This window comes from Sander lucioperca, chromosome 16, assembly GCF_008315115.2.
Source record: "Sander lucioperca isolate FBNREF2018 chromosome 16, SLUC_FBN_1.2, whole genome shotgun sequence".
NCBI lineage: Eukaryota > Metazoa > Chordata > Actinopteri > Perciformes > Percidae > Sander > Sander lucioperca.
The window spans coordinates 11,804,953-11,824,864 of record NC_050188.1 but is presented as its reverse complement, the minus strand read 5'-3'; the positions used below and the strand labels follow the sequence as shown (position 1 = coordinate 11,824,864).

Genomic DNA, 19,912 nt, shown 5'->3' with positions numbered 1-19,912 from the left:
CACTAAGCACCGAGCTATTCCTTAAAGGATCTTCCCCGGTCTTGTAACACAAGGAGAGCCTGCCAGAGCTTCTTGTATTTGGTCCAAAAGTCCGAACCATCCAAAAAATGCTTTCACACTGTAAACGAACTGGACCATGGTTCAGTTTGGTCCGGACCGAGACCACCTCTTTTGGTCGGACCAAAATTTGGTCTTTTGATCCGGACCGTGGTCCGGGGGAGGTTTCACACCTCTAATTTTGGTTCGGATCAAACTGAAAAGTCCGAAAGTCCGGACCAAATGAGGTATGTGTGAAAACGCCCTTAAAAATAGCTATTTTGAGGCTAGCATAACAGTGCCCCTAGCACTCCCATTCAAAAGGCCATTTGACCCAAAAACGAAAATACGGTACATCTTAAAAGTGACGCTTCCATCCTAAATATGCTTTTAAACTAAAATTCGCGGGTTCGCAAGGTACGGTTCTAAATGACCGCTCACCGCTGTCAACTTTTTGTGTTCCTCTGATTCATGTCTTCATGTCACAAGTAGTCCGTTTATTTGTCACGATGGAACTTCATTCGAAGCAGAGCTCCACCAAAGAGCCTGCAATCGTTGCCGAAGGTTATCTGATGTGTTCTATTTATTTCTTAGCTGAAGTCGACAACGGGACAAAATAAATGTAAAGAGAGACATAGTGGAGTTCCTGTTTTCGTCTTGACAAGTATAATAAATTCTGTAGTGATGTAGCTACGTGACACCAACACGCGAAAGTAAGAAAAAGTAAACCGTGCCCAACGATCTACTCACGTGAACAACTTCAGTCGACCATGACAAGACGGCGAACACGGATGATTCAGGTAGGCAAAGCCAATATTGTCTTTCCTTTTTATCTACTTAAACTTAAACAAGTGATCCATTGAACATTATTGCCATTTAACATTAATGTAAAACGATTCTGGGCTAGCAAAGTAACGTTAAACCATGCAAGCTACATTGGTTATTGCTTAGCTAGAAGCTAGCTATGCTAAATGGTAACCAGCACTACTTGAAGTTCAAGGAAGCCAACTTAGAAACATTTGCTTTATGGATGGTCTCTGTTGCTGTGAAATTGTTTTACATATATCATGCATGTATAGGTAGAATGGGAGAAGTGGCATATTGTTTGTTAAGTCTAGCTTTACTGCTAATGGTGCAACAATGGCTAGCTGGTTTATAACCATAGTTGCAACACACTGAAATATGGCGTGACAGTGTTTCCCACAGATTAGAAAGCAATTTGTGGGGGGGATTCCTCCGTTAATAATTTGTTACACAGAACTTATCTCTAACTTATAATTAATCCTCAACACTAGCCTTTTTCAGTCGCGGAAAATACTTTTCAATACTCATCTGGATTGGAGCAGCAAACGTTCAGCGTAAGAGTAAGAAAATGACATAACATTAATTATAAATTTGATTCACAGCTGCTACATATAGTGTTTTGACCTCGACAACCCAACTGCATTTTACCGCAAAATTGCAACTAGTTAACTTTCTAAAGCAGGCGCAGTGTGTGTGTGTGTGTGTGTGTGTGTGTGTGTCTGTCTGTGTGTCTGTCTGTCTGTCTGTCTGTCTGTCTGTCTGTGTCTCTCGCTCTCGTATGGGGTTGCGTGAGGCAGAGGGACCCTACAGTCACATTAGCTACAAAAGAGAGCGACATGCACTCGCTTGTGGGCTCTCCTGGGCGTGTTTAGCTTACTCCTGGTTGCTTGGCAACAGTAAACAGAAATTCTCCGGTGCTACCTTCAACCACGTCTTACAAGTCACTTCAGAGGTATTGTCAAGTCACAAGAACGATGTTTTTGGATTTAGTATTTATTAAGTATTTATTTCTCAATAAAAGTAACAAAATATATGAGATAAAATGCCAAACATATCAGATCTATACATAAGGATCCTTGACATTGAGAAACAGCTACTGACATATGTCACGCTGCCTTCACTCCGATTGGTTGTTGATTTGTCGCATCGCTCAGCATTTGCATAAAATAGACTTCTTGTCTATTTTGGCCCCACCTTGCAAGTGGCAGCGGCGAGCTCGTGGCTTGTCGCTGGTAAACGGCGACCCCCATTGAAAATGAATGGCAGCCTGTCGCTTTGTCTCTGTCTCTTGTAGCTAATGTGACTGTAGTGTGTGTGTGTGTGTGTGTGTGTGTGTGTGAATTTGAATTTGAATTTATTTCAGGATAACCCCTTGAGATGTAGCATCTCATTTTCAAGGGGGTCCTGCACATATATACAAACACAAAAATTAGACATACAATACATATACATAAATACAAACAATACACAAAACAATGCCTTGCTCACCTACCCTCGACCCCACAATTAACATAGCACATTATATTGACAAAATAATCAACCAAATGCATTCGACAACTAGTGTTTCATATATCAATATATCAATATGTCTTAAGCCCAAATATAACGTACCGGATGCCATCACATCTCAAGAAAAGAAAATAAATAGGTAGTAAATAAATATTACATAAACCATATATATATAATATCCTTGATGTCCCTAATTACAAGAACATGTAGTTTTAAGAAAAGAAAAAAGTGACGACTTGAATAAACCAAATGTAGAAATAGACCTCAAAAAAAGAGGAAGGTTATTCCAATCAGATGGAGCTTTATACTGAAATGCTCTCCTACCAGATACAGAGAATAGCCTTGGTACTGTAAAAAAAATAGGGCATTGGAGGTGTCTAAGTGAGTATGTTGAGCAATAAGATATTAAATGCTGTTTAAGGTATACCGGACAATTGGAATAAATACATTTAAAAATAAACAAAATCCAATGGTAATCTCTTCGTTGTTTGGGTAGCAACCAGTGTAGTGAATCATACATAAAACAATGATGAGTTTTAAATGGACAATTTAATATAAATCTGCAAAGAGAATTGAATACAACATTAAGGGGTTTGAGATTGGACTCAAAGGTATTAGTGTAAACTATGTCTGCATAATCAATAATTGGTATTACCAGTTGAGAAATAATTTTTTTTCTCACTGAAGTTGAAAAACAGTTAATAGATCTGTACAAAGTGTTAAGACATCCATATACTTTCTTAATGATATTATCAATATGTGTCTTAAAAGTAAGGTTGGAATCTAGCCAGAGGCCCAAATATTTGAATTCCTCCACAATCTGCATAAGGGACCCATCTGAAAACTTTATTTCAAAACATGAAGCACAGCGGCGATTTTGGGTCGTTGAAAACACCATACAGCATGACTTCTTCATGTTCAACAGAAGCTTATTAACAAACAGCCACTGTTGTACTTTATCAAAGTCAGATTGCAGATTTTTTTGAACTTGCAGCAAATCCCAATTAGAGGTATATATGACAGTGTCATCAGCATAAAGCTCTAATTCACAATGAGAGGAAACATGAGCCAGGTCATTGATAAAGATTGAAAAAAGTAAAGGGCCTAAAGTTGAGCCTTGAGGAACCCCTTTATCAACAATTAAATAATCTGACTGGAATCCTTGATAAACAACACATTGACGTCTGTTATGCAAATAAGAATTAAACCAGAGCACAGCATGTGTATTCAAACCAATAGAGTGAAGCTTATCCAGTAGAAGGTAATGGTCAACCATATCAAAGGCCTTTGAGAGATCAATGAAAGCAGATCCAATGAAATAACCATTATCAAAACCCGAAAAGACATCATTTGTAAATTTTAAGAGGGCAGTTGAAGTCGAAAAATTTGACCTAAAGCCCGATTGATGTGGAGATAAAATGTTATAATTATTAATGTAGTCCGTTAGTTGATTAAAAATTATTTTCTCAAATATTTTCGCAACTACACAAATGATAGAAATCGGGCGATAATTATTCATATCTGATTGATCACCTCCTTTGAAAAGAGGTGTCACTCTTGCAGCCTTCCAAATTTGTGGCACAGTACTAGTAGTTAATGATAAATTAAAGAGATCTGCAAGAGGAAACATCAATATATGAGCAGCAATTTTGATAAACTTAGCTTCCAGATCATCTGGTCCTGTACTACATTTTAGTTTCAGGTCCTGTAATACATTAAAGACATCAGTAGGCATGATCTTTTTAAATGAAAAAGAGCCAGCAGGCATGGAAGAATAAGAAGGCCACGCCAAACCATCAGAACAAACAGATTTTAAACCACATAAGGACGAAAAATGATGGTTAAAGGCATGAGCTATTTGCAAAGGATCCGATAAAATATCATTGTCCTTACATATTTGTTTCACAGAAGTTTTTTTATTTTTATTAAGAATGTTGTTTAAATGATTCCAGAAGTGCCTAGGATTATTGAAATCGCGAGAGAAGCAGTCTCTGTAGTAGTTAGATTTAGCATTCCTAGTTTCAGTTTTGCATTTATTCCTTAACTGCCTATATGTTGTCCCATCAGAATCATCTTTTGTTAAACGGTATTTAACCCAAGCTTTATCCCTTTCTTTAAATAATTGAAGTAAATTAGAATTAATCCATGGTAAATGTCTCCCTTTGACTTTAATCTTTCTCACAGGAGCATGTTTATCAATTACAGTTTTTACTTCAGTATAGAAGAAGTTCCATGCCTCTTCCACAAGTGGAATTAGTTGAAGCCTGTCCCATCTAATATCTAGTAAATCACGTATGTAATAATCAACATTAATATTTTTACTTTGCCTCATTGTGATATATTTATAAGGGGAACTCTGTATTTTAATTTTCCAGATACAATATATTATAGAATGGTCACTAAAGCAATCTGATAAAACACCCGATTTAATAATCCTATCCGGATTAGAAACAAGAATCCAATCAAGCAAAGTAGAAGAACGGCCGTCAACCCTTGTGGGTTCTTTAATTAACTGAGTAAGACTTACACTGCCTAAAAGATTTCTATCACCTGAGGAAGACCGATCCAACCAGTTATTATTAAAGTCACCCAATACGATCAGTTCATTGCGTCTGTTAAGAGAATTAATCGTAGCCAAGAGACCATTTAAGGAATCAGTGGGAGCAGAGGGTGGTCTGTAAATATTTCCAATAGTAAGCTGTTTGTTTTCATGGAAAATTATATTAGTAAAAAGACACTCAAAATTAATAGGCTCAACATTAGGTAAAACACACTCAGAGACCAGGTTTATATCAATATAAGTAGCAACACCTCCTCCTCTTGATATTCTGTCAGCTCTATATAAAACATAATTATCAATTCCCACCTCATCATCAGAAATTCTGTTATGAAGCCATGATTCAGAAATAGTAATTATATTAGGTTTATGTAAATCAGCCCATACCCTAAGAAGATCAATTTTAGAAGCAAGGCTCCTAATGTTGAGATGAATGACTTTTAATCCTTTAATTAAATCAATAACTCACAAATAAGTAGTAGGCATATAACAAATAGTAGGGTATGAGGAGCTGGTGGCGAGAAAAACAATATTAACAAATTTTGACAATCAAAAACAAAAATAAAACAAAACAGACTAAACAAACAAAGCAAAAAATCCATAATTAAGCAGTAACTTTAAAAAATAAATGATTCAGAGAGTCTCAAAACCCACAAAAGTAAGAGTAATTTTCTAAAAATAACAATGTTTTTAAGCATTTATCAGTCTAATAATATCACAAAGAATACATCATATAAATTAGAGTTAAACAAATTATGAGTAATGCATGTAAGAAAGACTAATTATATTCTGGAATGCCAAACTGAAACTTACATTGCCTACTCATAAACAGAGCAAAATGACAAACCAGATCAGGTCTCTGACTATCAACCAGCCAACCGCAGGGACAAAACAAACCAAACGGTATCAGTAAAGGACCAAGCCTTCAAAAGAGCAATATGGCCTATCAATGGAGTTGAGTAGCAAAATTAAATAAAGCAGCAAAGCCCAAAACTGCAGCGCATAGTAAGGAAAATCACAGTGAATTCTAATTAGCAGGAAGGAGTGATGTTGCATAGTCTCTGGCTTCATCAGCTGAGGAAAACATTTTCCTACCTCCCTCCTTCGCATTGATGGAAAGTCTTGCAGGAAACAATAGCGCAGGCTTAAGTCCAAGTTTATAGAGGTCTGACATAACTTCACGATACTTTGATCGCTGTTCCATTACTTCGGGAGTGTAATCCTCATAGATCGCAATAGATGTTCCACGATATTGAAGCCTTCCCCTTCTAGCTCTGGCTTCACGTATGATGTTCACCTTCTGCTGGTACCTTAGAAGGCGTATGATAACTGGCCGAGGCCGCTGACCAGGGCTCGGTTTAGCAGTGGTAACACGATACGCCATGTCACAATCCGGGAGAGAACCCAAAACACCCTCACCGAACACTTCCATCAGAAGGCCCGAGAAGAAGGCAGTGGGTTGTCCGCCCTCAATTGATTCAGGTAGGCCGAGTAGCCTAATATTATTACGGCGGCTACGTGATTCCAGATCAGCCATTTTAGCCAGCAATTTAGCGTTGTTTGCCGACAATGAGACACAGGAAGTTTCCAAGACTGAAATACGCTCATCTTGTAGATTAGCATTGATTTCAAGTGCTGACATTTTCTGAGCATGGTCAGACAAAGTCTCTTGCATGCAGTCCAGTTTAGTTTCGAGCGAAGAGAGAGATGCTTTAAAATCCGCAGCGATTGATTTCCTGAGATCATCCAGAAGGGTAGAAAGAGTCGCTAAATTAAGCTCGCTGGTAATTTCATCAGTAGCAACAAATCCTGCATTTTGATCCTTCCGATTTAATCTAGTTCCTTTAGCAGCCATATTAAAGACAGCTTATCAGGTTAATAGCAGACAAAAAAGTCGTGGGAGTGAGACTCATAGAGCAGCTACTCAAACACTCTCACCGCCGCCACCGCCATCTTTTGTGTGTGTGTGTGTCAGACGGAGAGCAGGGAAAGGAAATGCACTTGGAACGAATATGCTACAGCATTAAAAAACTTACGAAACGCAATATGTGGCAGCGGGTGTTGATTCTGTGGCGCACAAATTAGTCTGTGTGGGGAACACTGTCGTGAGCCGGAGTCTCAATACAAGTCCTGGAGTGTAATACAATTTATTTTTAGATGAATTTACTGTAAACGTCATAGAAAGTAAATTATGTTGAGCCATTTGAAATTATGTTAGCTTAAGCCATTACCTCTATTTCTATGAGAAAATAACATGGGATGTTGAAAAATCATTTGTCGTACTAACTGTGCAACAAATACAATTGCTTGCCTAAGTATAATTTATTTTATTCTTACATTCGCAGCATTCTTTGAGTCATGGCCAAACTTACTTTGAACAGCCCAGATGTAAAATACATCGATGAGGGAGTGAAGAATCGGTTTAAATGGAGCTGGTTGCAGGAGACTGTCCAAGTCCAAGGAGAGACCATGCCATTGAATTGTTTCAGCAAAATTAGGGAAGCAGGCAGGGCAATTTGCGACACGTGCAATCAACATATAAATTACGGAACAAGTGGGAAGAATGCCCTAATGAAGCATGTGAAGCATCCAAAGCATATAAAGGCTTGGAAGACGCAACAGCAGAACATGCACATCGATATAACACCATTGGATAATATAATTGTTGCAGCTTCACCCAACAACCCAGTGCAACCCAGAATTCCTCCTTTATGCAACCGAGTTGCACAGGATCAAGTAAGTGCTGACTAATTTTACGTTACAGGCACTCATTCTTGGATTTGTTGCTGAGAATTCACTTCCTCTATCAATCACACCAGGGCTTATTGATTTAGCAAAGGTGTTGGCAAAAGACCCAAAAGCTCTTGCAGAACTATCTATGGACAGGACCTCTGCCTCATACAAGCTCAATTATGGTGTTAAAAGGACAATTCAAGATGAAGTGCTGGAGGAAATAAGAAGTGTCCCCTTCTCCCTCAACATTGATGAGGCAACAAGCATGACGTACAAGAGGATATTGGGCGTGCTTGTTAGCTACTGGTCTGAGAAACTTCAGAGGATGGTTGTGCAACACTTAGCAGCCCTGGAGGTAGTGTCTGTAACTGCAGAATACCTTTTCAAGAAACTGGACGAGCGCTTTGAAAAGATGGGTCTGCCGTGGGATAATTTGGTCTCCATTCTTATGGACTCGTGCTGTAATTAGGGGCTCCAAAAATGGGCTGGAGAAACTTATAAGAGATCGGCGTGCCCCTCAAATGCTTGACATAGATGGTGACTCATGCCACCATATACACAATGCCAGCAAGAAATTCTGCACTCCATTCGAGCATTGGGTCGAAGGTTTGCTCTCAGATCTTCACACAGGCCACAGATGGTCAGCAGACATGAGAGATGGCCTCAGAGAAATTTCCATCATCCTCGGAATCCACGCCTCACGGCCTGAGCGATATATCCCACACCAGTGGCTGTCAGTGCTGGATGTGAGCCTGGACACGTTGCGCATGTGGGATGCATTCGTCATCTTTTACTATGCCTTCCTGGGCAATGAAGATAGGGCAACATACAAAGACGTAGTCAATGGCGTTGTTAGCGTGGAGTACAAGAAGCAGGCTGGATCCGCATAAAGGAGTTGTGGAAGGAGTTGCAAGTCAGGTCCAAAAACTTCACAAATGAAGGAAAGATGAGAAAAGCTAGGATTTACAAAAAGGTGAGAAACAGCACACAATCCTCAACTCTTAAATTATGCAGAAGAGGCAAAACTCAAAAAGTAGATATTGTTACCACATATGATAAATATACTTATTGTCAGTATTTATGTGAGTTGGTTTGTCAAGAATTACATTAATTGTAACCATTATAGTGATTGTTTTAAACTTATGCTCTTCTATGCTTTGGCAGGTGTTTTTCGAGGAGAAGAGAACACTGCTTGAGCTACACTTTTACGCGTCTCTCCTTCCAATGCTAAAACAATACACCCTCCTCTTTCAATGCAAGGAGCCGAAGATCCACAGACTGCACGATGAGCAAGAAATACTCCTTAAAGAGTTCTTGTCCTGTTTCATCAAGCCGGAGAAACTCGTAAGAAAGGGGAAGAGCTTGTCGGGACCAAACATGAAGCTTCTTGATTTAAGGTCAACAGAGACCCATCTGTCAGAGCCTTTTATCAGATATGAGGCCACCTCCATTCTCAAAAAGCTTAGAAAAAATCATCCTGTGGCAAAGTTTTCAAACTTTCAATATGAAGGTATTGTAGACAGTGTAGCTTCTTTACACAGATTTTGTTTGAAATAACTGTACACATTTCCAAAAACTTTTATTCTTTTTTTAATATTTAAAAGAAATCCAGAAAAAAATAAACTATGGTTTTGAACTAACCTCCATTTACTGTATGTCTCTCTGTGTTTCTTCATTATAACAGGTTACCCAAGCTTACACCAGATGTGCCACCTGAAGAAATTGCTGGACGTGTTTCCAGCTGTGACGCTTACGGAAGAGGAGAAAGCTGGTTTTCATCATGAAATATACAGGTGTGTGTAATTGTCAGAGGATGCCATTCATGCATATCATGCTATTTTATGACATGAGAGAAGAATTTCCATTTGAGATGTGCTCTCCCATACAATGGTACACACACACACGTTATATCCAGTCCACCCAATCATAGACACCATACCAGATGATGTTTCGTCCCCATGTGGTTTTTCCATAGTTTTTGCTGAGCTTCAGTTTCATTGAATGATTTTCTTGGTGTACCAATGCTAGTGCTTTTGTTTAAAGTTACTCTTAATGGTAACAATGAACATTACATTGTCATTAAAAGCTCAAATTCATACAGCCTACAGAAGTGATAATGAAGACAATTAAAGGAGAACTCCGGGCAATTTTTACGTTAATCTTGATCGCTATACGTATGTGAGTACTGTCGATAGCAAAAAAAAAAACGAGCCGAATCGGTGGAGGCAACAAGGAGCTGCTGCAGCTAATGCCGAGAGCTCCCACTTCACATGAACAGGGCCCTTAAATGACAACAAGATGCATTTTCAACTCAGACATTGTTTAAATTCATCTACCCTGTTAGCTGCTAGCTGCTGTCTGGGATGAGTTACGTTATGCCCCCAAAACTGCCGTTTTAGCTAACTGGGAGCTCTTGGCATTAGCTGCAGCAGCTTGGTGTTGCCCGGAGTTCTCCTTTAACTCCTATTATTAATACATAGGATATCACAGTAAGACTAAGGGGAAAATATATTTTACTTACTGAACATGGAGTGCTAGAAAATGTTTACTCTTACTGTGCAAAATGAAAATTGACCGTGTTGTTTCTCATCTTAGATATGCAAGTGACATGATGTTGCCACCAATGACTGATGACACAAGAGTTGACCTGTGGTGGAATGCAGTAAGACAAACATCGAGGTACCCAACACTTGCCAAGATAGCACTCTTTGCTTTATGGCCTTTTCATGGACCCCTCAAGTAGAGTCCTCGTTTAGTATGATGGCCAACATCATGCAGGCCAAAACAACAAGCCTGAATGTGGAGACCTATGAGGCATATGAAGTTGTAAAGTACCAGCTGAAGGCCATGCAGGTCTCAGCAATTCACCACTACTCCAGACCGTCAAAGGACAGCCCCATCAACCCATCGCTTGTACGGAACGTCAAACTCTCAAGCCGGAGGTACAGGGCAGAGAATAAACGGAGGGCAGAACTTAATGCTCCCAATCCAGCCAGAAAGAAGGCAGCCAAAGACTCAAGAGTGGCAGCAGCTTTCAATGCCAGAAAGACTTTTCAAAAGCGGCGACTGCAGGCATTGAAAAATCTTGCTGCCAAGATACAGAAACGGTAGTTTTGCGCACTGTCACAAGATTTGTTTCCAAAAGTGAATCAATTTGGACTTCTACTGTCCTGGAATAAAGTTATTTATAGAATGACTCAAAAGTCTCTTGAATCTGTTCTTGTTTGCTTTCAATAATGTTTTTTTCAGGGTCCCATATTTTATGTATTGTACTATTTGCATATTGCTTTTTCAGTTTCCTAGCCAATCATTTTGTAAATTTAGAGTCGTTTTCATAATATCTTTGTCTAGTAAATAAACGAAAGTTTGACTCGGGTGCATTCACAAAAAGACCCTAGGTTGCATTTTGGCGAGAGTTACGCTTTAATGTATGTTATGCGAGGGCTGATGTTTTTTTTACCAGAGCCTAGAGACGCCATTGTTCCTTTGTTTGCCAAGAACTGGATGAATAAACCTCAGAAAATGCCACCTCTGCCTGGACAATGAACGTTTTTATCTCTGTGTAACATCCACTCCTTCGGTGCCTCAGTGGCTGTTTGACTTTGAGTTTGTTTTGTTCAATCTGAGGACAAATCTGCCACTACAGTTGTTTTTAAAAGTTAGAGTTGCTTTAATTTAGGCAACAGATTGCAGTCCAACATTTTTTTCCACTAGGCTTGAATGTAATTTTTATCTGACTGCCTTAAACTTGAATTAACCTAACAAACGTATTGCTTGTAAGTTATAACCAAGTTTAATAAAAGTAAATTGCTTATCACCAATCGTTCCGGACCTTTGACCTTGTATATAAATCAGATTTGGACCTTTTGAATATAACGTTTGAGAATCCCTGCTGTAGTGCGTAGTTTCTGTCTCCCCCATGAGGAATTCTAAGTAATGACAAAACACTGTCAACGCCTCCACATGATACAAGCCTTCCGTGATCGCGCACCTGAAAACAAACAAGTCCTGTGACCCAAATCTGAAAAAACTCAGCCGGGACCAGCGACCAGCGGACTGGGGGTGGAACGGTTCACAGAAGTCACGGTTCAGTTCATACCTCGGTTCAGACATCACGGTTCGGTTCGGTACAATGAAGGGAAAAGCAGAAAAAAAAAAATGCAGAAGGCAATTTTTTTATTGTGCATGTCTCAGGCGGCTGTCCACTGAGCTAGCTGTAACAGCTTGAAGTGTAAAAAGTGACCAGCAAGCTGCGGCGTTGTATGGCGAGTGCAACCGAAGGAACGTTTGCGGCAGAAAAACATTCTGAAAAAAGGATTATAAAATAAGTAGAGATCATACGCAGCAGCAATACAGACTTTTGCTCCGTGCACCCCTGCACCACTTATACAATAATAAGCTACTCTTTTAATGTCTCTGTCTTAATCGGTTGCATGTTTTCATACAAAAGGTTTTCTATGAAGTCACGATTATGTCATATCTCGCGAGTGCGATACAACATGCTCACGAGCAAATTATATCATTTCACACGCGTAGATGTTGTCCTTCACGCACCGATTCAACAATCGAGAGTTGAACAGACAGCTGCGAGCGTTAAAACAAAAACATAGGGAGAAGGAAAGAAAGCCTAAGCAGCACGCGTACAGAGCAGCCACAGAGTGTCCGCTTTGCGAGCCGGGAAGGTAGAGATGTTCCGCTACCGATACCAGTATCTGTATCGGCTCCGATACTGCCTAAAACACTGGTATCGGTAAGTATTGGAGTTTACGCACCGATCCGATACCACATAATAAAGCCCTAAAGAAAATCTATGTTAAAGTAGTTTATTTATGTTCTTTTTCCGTTATAACTGCTGTCAAACTGCAGAATAAAAGAAAGTTCTGGGCCGTTCATTGTTCCTGTTTCACAAAGAGTTTAACCTGAGCCAGACTGACAACAAAGATATAGAAATAATATCACATCCATACAGAGATAGTAGTATACAGTTGTTAAAACATAATAAAATATATGACACACTGGTATCGGATCAGTACTCGGTATCGGCCGATGCGCAAGTTCAGGTATCAGAATCGGTATCGGGAAGCAAAAAATGGTATCGGACCATCTCTACTGGAAGGCATACATGTTCTCGCAGGTAAACTCTGCTCTCCAAGTTGATTTCTGCGCGTGTGAATGAAACTGACTTTCGACACTTTGACGGTGGAAACCAAGGAGGCACTGGCCCTCCTATGATTGTTCACTTTCAAGGCGATCTAACCCACGGACCTCAGTAGTTTACCTTGATTGACAGCTGTTGGTTGCAAAATGCGAGCATTTGGTCGCAGTCTGGAGCCCTGCTGTCTGATCCGGTGCAGCAAAGTTACCTTACCTTCCAGTTCGGAGATTTTCTCAGACAGACCGCCACAGCTTTTACAGCCGGAGCTGAGTGGAGGCATGAGGTTTTTTTAAGGGTTTTGGAAGCTCAGTTTTGTATGATGATCTTTGGGGATAAATCGATAGCCTGACGTGGTCATACTCAGATTCTAGTCAGAATATGAGTCTGATGCTGCTCCATTGGGCTGTGATTATGGGGCGTGTTTCAACCCAACCAGGAAAGAAAATGCCTCTGCACTCAATTGGATAGACCTACAACCAATCAGAGCAACAGAGTTGTCAACAGAACTCAACACCATCGTATCCATAGCAACCACTGTTTGCACTTCCATCCTAACTTCCAACTTTTAGACTTTTTTGTAGCTGGAGATGTCATTTGTTTCGTGTAAATATGAATGTGGATAACGTTAGTGATAGTGAGATGCTTGCTACAGTTGCATTTCTAGTGATGAATCGGTGAAAACACGTTTTATTTCTCAGATTTATGGCTTTGTTCTAACGCCGCTGGGCGCTCTCTCTCTTCAGTCACTCTTTATCTCGCACGACCATATAACGTTACCGTGCTTTCAGGCGGGCATTGAGGCTCCGTCTAAAACTCTGCCATTTCGTACAGCTGTTTGTAACATAAAAATAAAATGGATTATTGATAATTTTATTTCTATAGTTTATAGCTGACTTTACTAGCTGACTTCTCTATTGGCTGATGAAACAGGAGACGTCTCTTACGTGCTAAAACCAGCCTCTGCGACTTGAACAGCTGAGTCGCAGCTATACCATCAGCTGGTTTGAGTCGAGCTAAGACAGGCCGATTGAGGATTTTAAAATGAATGCGCTGTCGATATCTTCTATAACAGACTTGATGGCGGAATCTTCACATCTCAATTTTCAAACGGCAGCCATCTTTGTTGTGAACAAATTCAACCCAAGCGCTCTTTGGTGACGTGGTTGATTACGTTACTGTTGATCATCAGTCCATTATCGTATAAAGCCCGCCCTGACAATTTGATTGGTCTGAACAGCTCTGGTTCAAGCATAGTTGCTCCACAACGGATCAAGTCCAGACCGAACTTCCCGACCTCAAATGTTGTGGGCGGGGCTGAGTTCGGCTGGCATCCAGGCTGATAAATCGGATGATTTCATTATGAAGCTGCGTCATTAGCACAGTGAAATCAGCTAATTAGGAAAGTATTGTTGAGACTGATATTTAATGTATGTCTGTCTGTGTTTCAGCTTTACCTCCAGACGTTCTGGAAGTGATTGTTGGTGAAGAGGAGCAGCAGGAGTGTAGCTCCAGTGTGGACCAGCAGGAGCCAGAGCCCCCCCCACACATTAAAGAGGAACAGGAGGAACTGTGGAGCAGTCAGGAGGGAGAGCAGCTTCAAGGGCTGGAGGAGGCTGATATCACCAAGTTCCCATTCACTCAGTGTGGGAAAAGATTTGGATTCAAGGGAAGTCTGAATAGACACATGATAACTCACACAGGAGAGAAACCTTTTAGATGCTCAGTCTGTAAGAAATCTTTTACACAGAGTGGAGATTTACAGTCACACATGGTAGTCCACACAGGAGAGAAAAGATTCAGCTGCAGTGTTTGTAACAAAACATTTGCCTGGCGTTATGATGTCAAAACACATAAATGTGTTGGTCAGATGGAAACAGAAGCTGATGGAGAGGACTGTGGAGGACCAGAACCAGCCAGGAACTCACATCCACTTTTACAACCAGAGACTGAAGACCAGACTGGAGACTCTTCTGAACCTGAGACTGATGACAGTGCTGATTGGAAGGAGACCAGAGAACCTCAGTCAGCTTTAAACTCTCTGAAACATGATTCAAGATGTAAGAAAACATTCAGCTGCTCTGAGTGTGGAAGAATATTTGGAACAAAGCAACACCTACAGAGACACATGGTAACTCACACAGGAGAGAAGCCTTTCAGCTGCTCTGAGTGTGGTAAAGCTTTCTCTGATAGTGGAACCCTGAAGAAACACATGATGACTCATTCTGGAGAAAAACCTTTCAGCTGCTCAGTTTGTAAGAAATATTTTACACAGAGTGGAAATTTACAGAAACACATGAGAATCCACACAGGAGAAAAGCCTTTCAGCTGCTCTGAGTGTGGTAGAGCTTTCACTGATAGTGGAAACCTGAAGAACCACATGATGACTCATTCTGGAGAAAAACCTTTCAGCTGCCCAGTCTGTAAGAAATCTTTGACACAGAGTGGAGCTTTAAAGATGCACATGAGAATCCACACAGGAGAAAAGCCTTTCAGCTGCTCAGTTTGTAACAGAAGATTTGCCCAGCGGTCTAATTTCAAAAAACATAAGTGTGTTGGTCCGATGGAAACAGAAGCTGATGGAGAGGACTGTGGAGGACCAGAACCAGCCAGGAACTCACATCCACTTTTACAACCAGAGACTGAAGACCAGACTGGAGACTCTTCTGAACCTGAGACTGGTGACATGGAATAATGTTTGTGCCTTTAAGTCCAAGCAAAAGTTCTCAAGTATCAAACAAAAATCTTTATGTACCAACATCTAGATAGAAGACATTATATTGTGTGGTATGAAAAAGTACACTTTTTTAAATATTTTATTAGATATTGTTTTGTCTTGTAATGTCTGTTATATAATCAATTATAATCAAGAAATCAGACAAATGTAACCACTCGATATTTTATAGGGCCCACACATATATTCACTTCTTTCTAAGTAACGTAATTTTGTTTATCATGTTTAAGCACAATTTAGGCCCAGCAGTCTCAGAGAGGAGACTTTTCTGTCTGTGTCAGGGAGACAGGAAGTGCAGGTTGAAAGCTATCTTTAGTTTAAACAAGGGAGATGTGAGGGAGGTAGCATAGGGAAGTTAGCCTAGCAAGGTGTTTCCTGTCAGGGAGAGGAGGAGTTTTCTCTTTGGAGCAAAGCTGAGATGGACATATTATGATCTGTAGAAAACTATAAAAACTCACTTGTGCATTGCCATGTTCCAAGGTAATATGATCAGTGACACCAAAATGATTAAGGTCTTTTGACATGTATAGTGTCTCCTATGCCACTAATTAGGCCATGTTAAGCTAATAAAGTAAAGAAATATAATCGTTTGATATGACCGGTGTGGTACACCAGGACATGCTGAGTACCCTCCAGGATGAAGTAAAGTGAAATCATTTGAAGTCAACCATCTGTTGACTAGCATGTACGTTAGTAGTTATTGTCTGGGTCACAACGACCTAGGTGTACTTAAGAAAAGGAAGATGAGAGGACTGTTAGAATTAAAAATATCACCAGTTCAAGTCCATCTAAAGATGTAACGAACATGAGGTAACTGTGGGCGTGAATGTGTCCAACTGACACCGCCCAAAACGCTGTATAAGAAGAGAGTCATGTGAAACTTAGATTCAGTTGTCTATTCGACCGACTATCACCGGTGGTCAGTTGATGTGTCCGAGGCAGCTCAGTTTGTTTGTTAAAATGTAACAAATAAATCTGCATGGAGTGAATATCAACAGTCTCTGGAGTCTTCATGGTGTCCTCGCATAGAAATAAAATGGATAGAAAGGCCATTGCACTGTTTGCCATGCTCATTTGATGGGTACACAACAAAATGCCGATTGTTGTTAGTTGTCACGGTGACAATACAGTGAACTGTGTCGAAGCTCGCTGGGAGGAGAGCCTCTTGATGCAGCTCGGGTGACATTCTCGGAGGGAATGAGGAGGAACTGCTTTAATTGCGGTTGAACAAAAAAATCGTGATTACCTAAAAAAAAATTGCAGTTAGACAATTATTTAATAATTGTTACAGGCCTATTTAATGGTCAAGTATCTAAACACATACAATGATGAATCTGACTCTGTTTAAGGACAACAAAGTTGAACAAAGACAGACATAAACATTAAAGAACTGTGTACATAAGGACTGTATTCAACCAAAGAAAATATCAGTCGACTGAAATTCTCCCGAATCTTCTACCAATCGATTGGTCTTTGGTTTGTCCCAGAATTTGAAAGTACTTTACTGCAGGACGGTTAAGCCCACATTCACACCCATCACCCGCTCTTACTCTGACATCCCACAACCAACTGCACCCCCTCAGCCCTCTCCACTAACCCCCACTGATGTTTTCTTTTTTACGTTTTTGTCACTTTTGATTGGTTTTTGAAACTTGTTTTCAAATGTTTTTAGTGTGGGGGCAAGTAAAAAGTTTTCACTTGCCCAACCGGACAAGGGAAAAAAAAAAACCTTAACGTTGAACCCTGAGGGCTAATTGTTGATTTGTTCAATGCACTTCCTCAGTGTTTATATTGAACCATAGTCCCCTGGTGATGTGGTTATGTAAATGTGTGTCTGCATAGTATGGTAACTTTTTTTGTTCTTGTCCATAATCTAAGCCAGTGCAAGCATGTAGATGTTAAATAGAAGAGGCCCCAGAATGGAGCCTTGGAGAACTCCGCATTTCATATTTGTCTGCTCAAATGTTTATCTATAGACACAAAGTAGTCCCTGTTCTTTAAGTAGGATTCAAACCAGTTATATACCAAACAATGAAATTTGTTGAAAATTGGTCTTTACCAATCCCCCAGGAACCGTGCCATGTCTTGAAACAACCATGGGCTTAGCGGCCAATGGTGGAATTGCAAGGTCTGTCGACCAGTCGTCAGCGGATAATTCTTTTGGGGATACATCAACTTAACAGTCCAAACACTTAAATGGTCCTTGTTCAAACATCATGTTTTAACTTGCACAAATCTAGAATTATTTAACAGACATTTAGAACACGAGCAGACCTGCGGGACTGCGCCCGTGTCGCCCTGCACTGCAGGCTCATGACGGTTCTCCTGAGATCCTATAGCTGTAAAATGGCTGTAATTCATCATGTGTATTATCTAATGATACATCCGAGTGGTGTATGCTGTAAAGCCTGTAACCTGGATGCAATGTTATAAACGTCTCTGTTCCCAAACTGCCAGGGCTAGCTATCTTCAGCGGTAGCTAGAATGAACGGGGCTTCGCGTTGAACACTCTATCCAGTTCTCTTAATACATCCATGGTCTTTACAGCTTGAGCACTCTGGAAGTTAGTATGCAGACGAATGTAGTCACGGTTTTCCTCAATGTGTGTTTCCCTGTTTCCTGCAGATGTGCAGCAGCTGTTGGTAGTTAAAGAAGAGGTTCCCCCTGAGCAGCAGGAGTGTAGCTCCAGTGTGGACCAGCAGCTTCAAGGGCTGGAGGAGGCTGATATCACCAAGTTCCCATTCACTCCTGTCCCTGTGAAGAGTGAAGATGATGAAGAGAAAGGTAGGAACAACATGAACTTGTTTATTTAACGTGTTTTTAGGGGATGGGGGAAACACACTGCAGAAGTCTAGGGCTGCCCCCTCTGAGTGGATTAGTCGACTAATCTGTCGTTTTTAAGATATTGTATTGCTGTCTTCGCTGTATGACGCTCACCTTTTGTCGGCTAAACTTGTAATGGCGTCTAAGAGTACCCAGCGTCACGGGACCCGGCGGTCGCTTATTTCATGCGGTATCATACGAACAAAGAATGCGTTGTCCAATCTGTGTGGGTATGCTAAATTACACTCTATAGGTTTCCAACAAGTAACAGAGTCAGGACTAAGTCAATCTGATAATGATCTCAAGGCAGGGTCCAAAATAATGACCATGTTTAAAATTATGAATTAAAAGTCCACTCTCTGATTTGTGATGTTGGAGAGTTGTCAGCTTTATGCGCAGTTGTTTTCCCACCCCAAATACATTTTGTCCCAGTAGTCAGTTGGAGGTGGTAAATGTAACATGGAGAAGAAAATAATTTGTGGTAGTATGTCCATGTTAACTATTGACACTCGAGCTTGTAGTGATTTTGGGAGGTAAGACCATCGATCAAGATCAGGTTCAATTTCATTATAGATGTCCTGGAAGTTTGTATTAGCAATACTAATTAATGAGGACAAAACGTCCACCCCCAAGTAGTCTATATCGTCGATGTCCAAGATGATTGTGATTGGTTTAAAGAAATGCCAATAAACCAGAGCACATTTTTCTCCCATCCTGGAATGCAGTGTGGACTAACAGACCTTCCTTCGCGGGGCTGTGGAGGAAGGTCTGGCAAAGCGAGACTAACCCCCAATTGCTTAAATTGTTTGACAATAGGAATAAGTTGGAGTAATGAGCTAGAGTGCAGTATGCAAAAGTATCTAAAATATGAGGTACTGAAGTGCTAGCTTTGTTTAAGTGTAACAAAATATCAACATTAGGGCTGGGACGATTCATCAACGTCATTGATTACAAAAATACGTTGATTTGCATAACTTGCAAATCAAAAAAGATCATAAAAGATGGCATCCCCCATAAAGGTCCTGACAAACCAAGCTGACGGCCGGGTACTAGTGGCGACGACGGCCGACTGTGGTGTCGCCTCACATCGTCACTCGTCGCCAGTCGTCTTGGCCAAAAAATAGCACTTCTAACAGCCAAGTACAACATACGTTCTGCGCACGCAGTACAAAAACCAGATAACGTTGCTATGATACCCAAAACAAACAGCGTTTGCTCGAGCAGCATACAGAGCCTATGGTCCCTCTGCTTAACTCCCCACCGGGAAGACAGCGGTAACTGGGAGATGCTAACCAGACTGTGCCTTTCCCGTTCTGTCATCCGTTCTCTCTGCAAAGAAGAAATATTTTACACAAGGTGGACATTTACAAAAACACATGAGAATCCACACGGGAGAGAAGCCTTTTAGCTGCTCTGAGTGTGGTAGAGCTTTCACTGAAAGTCAACACCTAAAGAGACACATGATAACTCACACAGGAGAGAATCCTTTTAGCTGCTCAGTTTGTAATACATCTTTTACACGGAGAGGAAATTTACGGTCACACATGGTAGTCCACACAGGAGA

General features: G+C 40.6%; 1 protein-coding gene and 1 long non-coding RNA gene across 4 annotated transcripts in view; one reads left to right on the top strand and one right to left on the bottom strand.

Annotated features, from left to right (window-relative positions):
• LOC118493384 overlaps positions 1-15,105 on the bottom strand; it is a 24,270-nt gene extending 9,165 nt beyond the window's left edge. Inside the window, exon 1 of the long non-coding RNA XR_004895345.1 lies at positions 15,029-15,105. This is a non-coding gene — a long non-coding RNA (uncharacterized LOC118493384). The remainder of the gene's footprint in view (positions 1-15,028) is intronic.
• The window catches only part of LOC116050061 (gastrula zinc finger protein XlCGF7.1-like), a 25,889-nt gene extending 5,977 nt beyond the window's left edge, over positions 1-19,912 (top strand). Inside the window, exons 2-4 of one of the 3 annotated variants that reach the window (XM_035993012.1) lie at positions 14,243-14,565; positions 14,914-15,003; positions 15,088-15,582. In XM_035993012.1, coding sequence (XP_035848905.1) covers positions 14,243-14,565; positions 14,914-15,003; positions 15,088-15,486 — 812 coding nt within the window. In that variant the 3' untranslated portion in view covers positions 15,487-15,582. Of the gene's footprint in view, positions 1-14,242; positions 14,566-14,913; positions 15,583-19,704 lie in introns of those variants that run through there. The other 2 variants (XR_004895340.1, XM_035993011.1) reach the window with 2 other exon arrangements.